The following is an 8,750-nucleotide window of genomic DNA, read 5'->3' on the forward strand; positions in this document are numbered from 1 at the left end:
TATCTCGCTGCCATGTGCAACACATTGATATTGTGGATAACAAATTAATGTAGAGAATACGTTTTCTAGAAAAGATTCAAGTGGCACTCACCATGTTTGGCACATTTCCAGCTCCCTTCAGCTCACCAGGGAATTGGGGCAGGTTGTTGGAAAGGGCTGTCTTGTTCTGGAGTTGTTGGGCGTTGACCCCCACTGCCCCCATCTGCTGCACCCCAGCCTGACCATACTGCTGGCCAAATGGAGCTCCTGACATCCCCATCTATAGTAGTCAATCAGGACAGAGGGAGGTCAGACCATTAACATATCATGCAGCATACCATCACAGTTTTACCTGCACTGAGTCTCTTCTTGTGAGAAGGCATGTGGTACGGTTTCTGAATTTGAAAATATAATAATCCGTTTGAGATTCCTAGGATGCCTTAGTTGGAGTGATATGATGCCTCATATTTACACCATACGCAACAAATTAAGTTTTTAACAGCAGTCCCTCAAACAGCTTGAAACTACTCAATGTTAGCTCCAATGTCTCTTGAAGCTGAACTGACTACAAAAAGCAAAATTGTTGAATCTACAAAAATCAGTTTTTACCACCTTCCCAAAATACAATTTAAACTGTCCCTCAGTAAATGTTGACTGTTTTTCTAAAGTAAAAGTATTTCCACATACAGTCATTACATTCACTTCTATGGCTGCACAATGAATCGCAATTTTATCTAGAGATGCACTGATTGACTAGCTGATGACTGGAATTGGCAGACTTTTGTGTAATTGGCCATGACCGGCGACCGGTCGGTCAGTCTGACATATGCCGATTTTATACTGGTCAAATGCTGTAAATAAATTACATAGTAAAGGCTACCATACACAATGCAAAGCAATTATACAGTTAAGGATAGCAATTAACAATAAAGCAACTATTACATATACTATCTTAATGCAATGTAACTACAGCATGTAAATAATAAAAATAAAATACAAACATGAGCAAGGGCGTTAAACAACTGCCATTGTATCAACAGCCACAGGCAACCTAGCTAACAGGTGAAGAACACAAACAACTAAATCAACAGCTAAAAATTAACTGAAAACATAAATTATACGACTTACAGTTCTCAAGGACAAACACGTGATTTTCACGGGCTAGTTAGCGTTCAGACAGGGAGTATTTTTTCTTTCTCTCACTTTTCCAACATGTGGTGCGTGTGATGAAGCTCATGGCCGCGCTATTCTCCAACATGCACTAACAATCGCTTATATGGTGGCCTTTTGTACAAATGCATTACCTGTTTTCATACAGAAGTTTTTATGCTGGATATTGGATGTGAAAAGAAGGAAATGGTTCTTCCATAACAACAACACTGAACTTCCCACACCGGGAGTAATTTATATAAGGCAGTTCTATTTCATAGCTATCAAATTTGGGCCAAGAAACACAAGGAATGGACATTAGACCAGTAGAAATCTGTGCTTTGGTTTGATGAGACCAAATTTGAGATCTTTAGTTTCAACAGCTGTGTCTTCGCGCAACGCAGAAAAGGTGACCGGATGGATTCTACAAGGAGAGTGATGGAGTGCTGTGCCTCCATAGTCACCGGACCTAAACCCAATTGAGATGGTTTGGGAAGAGCTGGACCGCAGAATGAAGACAAAAGGGCCAACCAGGGCTAAGCATCTCTGGGAACTCCTTCAAGAGTATTGGGAAACCATTTCAGGTGACTACCTCTTGAAGCTCATCAAGAGAATGCCAAGAGTGTGCAAAGCAGTACACAAAAGCAAAGGGTGGCTACTTTGAAGAAACTAGAATATAAGACATGTTTTCAGTTATTTCACAGTTTTTTTGTGTACATAGTACATAATTCTATATGTGTTCATTCATAGTTTTGATGCCTTCAGTGAGAATCTACAATGTAAATAGTCATTAAAATAAAGGAAACGCATTGAATGAGAAGGTGTAACCAAACTTTTGGCCTGTACTGTATATATGTATGTATGTATGTATGTATGTATGTATGTATGTATGTTTTTGTACACTGCAGGTGTGCACACCATAGTAACTGCCTGACAGCTGCGGTTCATCATGTCGCTATGTGCACTTCAGTGTGTGTGACAGTGGGACTCTTAAATTGTGTACTCTCTCAATCTAAATTGGCAATTTTGTCAGAGATTATTGTTATTTTTTTTTTGTGAGATCAAATCTAGTCTTGCATTGCCAGACCTACCTCCATAGAGCTGCAAAGGAGGTTCTGGCTAGTCCACACAGCATTCCGAGATGGGAGAAGACGTGCTCTGGTTTATTGGCTTTTATTTCTTCTTTTTTTTAAACCAATCACAATTGCGACTCTGAAAATAGCCTCTGGAAGGAAGTTGTTTTGGTGGAACGTGTAGGTTCAAAAGGTGTTTTAGACATGCAAGAGAATACAGGTATCTAGCTAGCTGTCTCTATTTACTCCGTAGAGATCTGAGGAGCAGTTAACCATAGTCCTCATATATTGACCGGAGTTTAGAATGCCAACACAAAGAAAGCTGAAGGTGACAGACATCAGGCCAAAAATTAGGTACCATCTGACTAATTTTCCAGCAGCACCTAAACAATTCTGGGAATGAAATATCGTCAAAATAGACTAGGCAATGTCAACCTTCAGTCCCAAAATGTGTTTTTAAATCGTCCCTGATAATTTTGTCTCTTTTCCCAGGATGGTGGAACGCCTTTAAGTTAGAGCCCTGAATGCACCATTTTTATTTCATAATAGGCTTCGGAAAGGCCTCTCTTTCTTGGCTATTCCGATGGCCCACAACATGCGTCTGCCTGCTGCTTCTGCCTGCCTTTCTCCATGAAGGCCAAAGCGGCAGCCTGCTTTGCTTCACAGAGGTTTCCAACTCCAGCAGTGCTCAGGCAGGCAGAGCAAGCCCAGCCCAGCAGAGACAGAGAGAGAAACGGGAGGAGACACACACAGAGAAGCTTTCTCAACAGCTGAGCAGAGCACTGCACTGCTGCCTGCCCCTCCCCCCTCCACTGCACAGAAACACACATATGCTTGCCTGCTGCCTCCCTTCCCTTTCACACATGAGCAAGGCCTCATCCTCCTCTCACACAGGGGTTCTCCCTCTTGATGATCCACACTTACTACAGAGGAGTGTCACCAGGCTAGAAGACAGCCCTGTCACACAGGACGGCCTCCAGTGTTTCCCTTCTTCTTGGCATGTCCTTTTCTTCCCTCTCTACCCTGCCTCCCCACCCAAACCGTAAAACACGCCGGCTTCTCTTAACATAATTTACAGCTCCATTATCAAAGGCTAAAGGCCTTGAGTGACACGGCATATGCCAGAGAGAAAAATGAAGAAAAATTAAAAGACTGAAAACTAGCAAATAAATATTTAAATTGTGGAAAAGAAAGCAAAGAGAAAACAAGGGGCATCAACAAAAACATCTGAAACTTGAAAAGCGTCAGGTTATTGTTCACCAGTGCATCCCTTCCATCTTCTGACTGGGACTACAAACCAGTGATGAAGTGATAAAGCAATGTCACTATTTACTCAAATGTGTATGCTTTTTTTAAAAAGGTAGGATAAAATCCTGTCCTTACAGTTGGCAAAAATGCCTTTACTGATCAGTATGAAAGGCTTTTGGTCACTTCAAACTAACCTGGAGAAGAAGAATAAGGCTGAATCTCATTTCTCTATCTTATGCCTACCCCTTACCCTAGGTTTTGCGCGTTCACGTGAGACCTAGTGCTGTCCCAATTCTCTTTTTGATTAAGGGCTAGGGCTAAGACTAAGGGGTGTATACCCCTTCAAACCTATGGAGGACGCAAGCTTACTTGTAAACAAGGACTATTGTACAACAAGCAACAATGGCTGCCGTATCAACCAGAAAGACCCATAAATGTAAGTATTTATGACTTAAATAATTGATCTTAAAATTACGACAGTCTTGTTTTGTGGTCTATTCGGTTCTCTGCATATTTATTTGCAAACATGTTCTTAATTGAATTTTTTTTTTTTATCGCTAGCTTGCTATATTAACGCTTATCGTTAACATTGATTTGCACAACGGTCCGCATTTCTCTGCCTTGAATGGACTGTATACATGTCTACAGTTTTACCCATTAGCAGAGAATTTCGTTTGATGTCAGTGCACAACACTACTTGCTTTGGAGACATCGATACGTGCTTTACATTTACCGTCCTGTATCACACAGGAGGCAGGAGGACACCTGGCAGCTGATCCAATTTTGGGCTAAAAACTAAGAGAAGTTGCTTAGATCATGTGTTCATGCTGTAACCATTATTGCACTGGTACTGTATTATTGCAATAACTTGTAATTAATTCCTGTTCATGCACCTGTATGTTGTTGTTGGTTATGATACGGGACACTGATGAAAGAAAAGTGAGGGAAAGGTTACTGGCCAACAGGCATCAGACTGGTCTGGAATATCAGAATAGCTATAGTTAAATTGTTTGTGGTCTTGTGTGTCTTTTTTTAGTTTGACACATTTGAGTGCCTTTTTATGTGTGTGGTGTCCCATTTCATAGGGGTATGTTTTCAACCCTAGCCCTTACTACTTGGTTTTAAGGGCCAAGAGCTAGGGGTAAGGGGTGAAATGGGATTCAGCCTAATATTCTTTTTGCAAAATTCTGCTGCCTAAGGGTTTAAAGCATCTAAATGGCACTGCATTGTGGAAATAATTGGGCCAGGTTCTAACTTTCTGATGGGCCAAGTTAGCTCCACAGAGATTGATGCACTTGACTGTTTGCCCCCCTCAACTGGGTGACTGCTTACTTCAGCAGACCCAGGAAAAAGAACAAATCAATGCATGGTGATGGGGAGATAAATTACAATAAGCTAGCAATAGGGCTAGGCAATATAAGTACGTGGTACCCAACCCTAATTGCTAGGGTTAATGAATTACTGTGAATTTAAAATAAAAATGAAAACAGGAGAGATAACACTGGACATGTATACATTTGATATATTTGCAAACTTGACTGTCTTCTGGTTAGCAGGGTACAAAATTAGCACCATCCACCAGCCAAAAGCTGGTAAAATATGTATGTGCCTGGTAGATTTGATTCACCCACCAACCTAAAAACAATTGTAATCTATTGAGTGTCTGGTATAATGTGAACAATATGGCAGGTGGACCTTGGTGGTTAGTATTTTTTGTGCTTAACAGATTTGTACTTGTACTTTGCTGAGCGAAAAACTTGTAACTTGTGGAACTAATTAAGTTGAATTTTTAACCTCACCTTGTTCATGTTTCCAGCTTGCTGAGCATTCAACGTGTTGTGTGAACCCAACTGTGGCCCTCCTTGGGTGAGTGTCTCTGCAAGCACACTGCCTCCAACACCAGGTCCAGCACCCACTTGTGCCCCCTGCATGCCTTGACCCTGGTACTGCATGCCAGGTCTACCTCGACCTGCTTGTCCCATAACCCCATTCATCACTTGTCCTGTCTGGCCCATGACCCCATGAACCTGCCCACTGTTTAACATGGCCTGGTTAAAGACCATGCCTGTGCTTCCATTGCCTTGTCCAGCAGCTGGAACTCCTTTCTGGGCCTGGGGAGACTGGTGATTGGGAGAGCTCTGCCCAAGTGGACTTTTACCAAGCACAGCACCTAGCTGGTTTCCGACCATGCCTCCCTGTTGGGGGCTGGCAGAGTTGAGACCACCTCCCAAGATAGAGGAGCTTCCTGGTCGCAGGAGTTCAGACAGCTGCTTGTGTTTGGCCGCTGCATCAGGGACGATGGAATTCAGACCAGGACCCCCTCCACCTGGACCACCATTAGAGGACATTCCCATTCCCAAGTCTCCATTGGGGATGAGCTCATCTGGAAGGTCATTTTCCAGGTCAAACAGTGACACAAGATCTAAAGAAGACAGAGAAAGGGAAATAAGAATTAGCAGTCATTATTGACTCGCCACCTTTTAACAACAGCAGAACAAGCTCCTGACTACGGAGCACATGGTTCATTTAAACTGCATAGTTTGGCTCGAATCACTTTTGAAATTGACAGAAAACAGCAACTCCAACACGGGAATTGCTACGGCTTCCTTGATCGGATATCTCGTGTTTACCGTACTAAAGCAACGTCGTGATGTGGAAACCTAAGTCAGGTCATGTGGGTAAAGTTTTCAGAAGCGCTTGGGAAAACAGCAAGCATACTTACTTTGAACAAAATATCACATTTAGATTTAAATACATGAAGAACACTACAAGGAGGACACGTAAAAAAAAACAAAAAAAAAAACAGAGAATAAAAAATTAAAAAAAAAACAATTGAAAAATCATGGAACTTCAGGTGATACCACCAAGCCTTGGCTTGGCTCTGAAAGCTTACCAAAATGCTTTGTGTCGGCCAGTGTTTCCTAAGCTTTATACAGTCCTGTACCGCTTCAGACTTTCAACCTACCATTGGTGAAGGCCTACCCACTCAAATATCAAAAACCGAATTCAAGTGACACGCTCTCCAGTCTACAGTGCACACTGTGCTCATGAAAGCCCATTTGGCATGCAACAATATCCGGGCCCGGCAGTGCCCTTGTTTCACTCGCATTAACTAACTAAGTTCTTTATGTGCTACTTTCAACTTAGGAGCACACATGCTTCTTGGGAAAAGTTACCGTCAAGCTCTGAATTTGATGTACAGTAGGAGTACAGATCTGTAGGAATTTGTGTAACATTTTAGACTTAGTTGTTGAAGAACACAATTTGACTTTTCAGCGCACATTTTAGAAACGTAACATAAGTTGTTAGTAGTAATGTGCTATGAAAACATGGGGGAATGTGCATGTACAATCAAACAGCCCCTGGGACAAGAAAAAAGTTGCAAAGGAAAGCTTTAGCTGTGTAACTGAGAGCACTATTTTGGCTGTGCAGAAAATGTAAACAAGAACTCAACATACACAGAACATGCCTGTGTATGTCAGCCAATAAAGATCTTACCAGCACAATACCCACATAACTAGCTCAGTGTCTGGGGCAACTGTGTTAAGGTTGGAAAGAAAAACAACCTGTTTATCGATTAAATGTAGTGGAAATTAATGAGATTGTAAAGGAACACGCCAACTTATTGGGACTTTCGCTTATTAACCATATCCCCCAGAGTTAGACAAGTCGATACATACCCTTCTCATCTCCATGCTTTCTGTAACTCTGTCTGACGCCGCCAGCATTAGCTTAGCCTAGCAAAGATCCTGCAGGTAACTGGTTCCAACTAGCTACTGCTCCCAATAAGTGACAAAATAACACTAACATGTTCCTATTTATACAGTATGTGATTTGTATAGTCACAGCGTGTTCAAATTACAAGGTCACATGAAACACAGCCATCTTCAAACCGCATTCTAACTGGGAACTATTTTCTATGAGAAGCGTATGTATCGACTTGACTAACTCTGGGGGATACGGTGAATAAGCTAAAGTCCCAGAAAGTCGGGCTTGTTCATTTACATATTACAGCCCCGTGCTTTAAATGGATTGCCCAGCTTTTTAGCGCATAAGGTTAAAGCAATAAGTCTCAGAGTACGACAAGAGCTGTGAGTGGTAAGTAGATGAGAGCAAGCACCTGTGCTTTGCCCGAGGCCTATTCAGCACCAACAAGATTGAAATCACACTAATTAAGGAAGAGGATACAGTGGAGCCAAAAAGCTAGCTGAAGGAGAAAAAGTGTCATGCCTAGCATGGTTATTCTTCTCAAAAGGCTTAAAGTACGATGTGATTTTGCTCTTTATACAACAAGGATATGATGAGCATATCCAGTAGCATGCAATCATGTGCCAAGTAGGGACAACCACAGAATCCCAACACCTGAGTCACACCATTCTCACCTGAAGAGGACATTGCTGCAGCTGGTTGTAATCTACTCAAAGCTTTTCACCAGCCACATTAAAATCTTCAATTAGACTCTTCAGTATGGGAGAAAATAACAGGCTGTGCAAAGAGAGATGGGATGCTAAGGGTAAGATGCCCACCATCACTCCCCAAGAGAAAGGGAGAAAATTTGCTATGCAGTCATGGCAAAAGTACATATTAAATGTGTAAGGGACCATGCTAAGCACGGCGGAAGTAGTTAGTGTGCAGCCTTTAACATGCAGTAGTACACGGCACATTGGAAAGGTAAAGTTGCCTTTGGACGTTTGATTTAGGCAGCAAAATGGAAAACCAAAAAGAGGTACTAAGGCATGGCAAGTAAGGTTGGGTACTGTTCACTTTTTTCCTCCCGGAACCAGTACCTGGAATTCAGTTACGGTACCCTTTGCGGTAAATTTCCTCTATAATGACAAAAAACTAATTTCAGTTGTAAAAATAATTCCAAATCTATTTTAATATTTACTTAGAACATTTTACACTCAAACAAAACACCTCCCTCTCCCCTTCCAAACCTGTTCCTACAAACCATCAAATAGTTATGAAATTCTTTACCTGCAATTCATCTTTTGTTCCTGTATATGTGTCTTATTTTATCTCAGCCTGTTTTTATTTTCTATCTCTTTTTAAACTGCTCCATCGTGTTTAATGTAAAGCGGTTTGTTGCTAAAAATGTGCTATGGAAATAAAGTTGCCTTGCCCTACAATGTAAGCCTGTCAGCCAGTCAATAGGGCATAGTGAACACTATTGTGCCTGACTGTCACAGAGGAAGTCTAATGTTAACCATACCTTTCGACTCGCAATTATACACTCACCGGCCACTTTATTAGGTACACCTGTCCAACTGCTCGTTAACACTTAATTTCTAAGCAGCCAAT

General features: G+C 41.7%; 1 protein-coding gene and 1 long non-coding RNA gene across 9 annotated transcripts in view; one reads left to right on the plus strand and one right to left on the minus strand.

Annotated features, from left to right (window-relative positions):
- The window catches only part of crebbpb (CREB binding protein b), a 38,654-nt gene that overhangs the window by 21,240 nt on the left and 8,664 nt on the right, over positions 1–8,750 (minus strand). For all 8 annotated transcript variants that reach the window (XM_034895191.1, XM_034895183.1, XM_034895190.1 and 5 more), the window contains exons 2-3: positions 5,249–5,871; positions 92–259 (exon numbers count right to left, since the gene is read on the minus strand). In XM_034895191.1, coding sequence (XP_034751082.1) covers positions 92–259; positions 5,249–5,871 — 791 coding nt within the window. The remainder of the gene's footprint in view (positions 1–91; positions 260–5,248; positions 5,872–8,750) is intronic.
- The window catches only part of LOC117958664, an 8,597-nt gene continuing 4,748 nt past the window's right edge, over positions 4,902–8,750 (plus strand). The window contains exon 1 of the long non-coding RNA XR_004659768.1: positions 4,902–4,912. This is a non-coding gene — a long non-coding RNA (uncharacterized LOC117958664). The remainder of the gene's footprint in view (positions 4,913–8,750) is intronic.

Source organism: Etheostoma cragini, chromosome 15, assembly GCF_013103735.1.
Source record: "Etheostoma cragini isolate CJK2018 chromosome 15, CSU_Ecrag_1.0, whole genome shotgun sequence".
Classification (NCBI taxonomy): Eukaryota; Metazoa; Chordata; class Actinopteri; order Perciformes; family Percidae; genus Etheostoma; species Etheostoma cragini.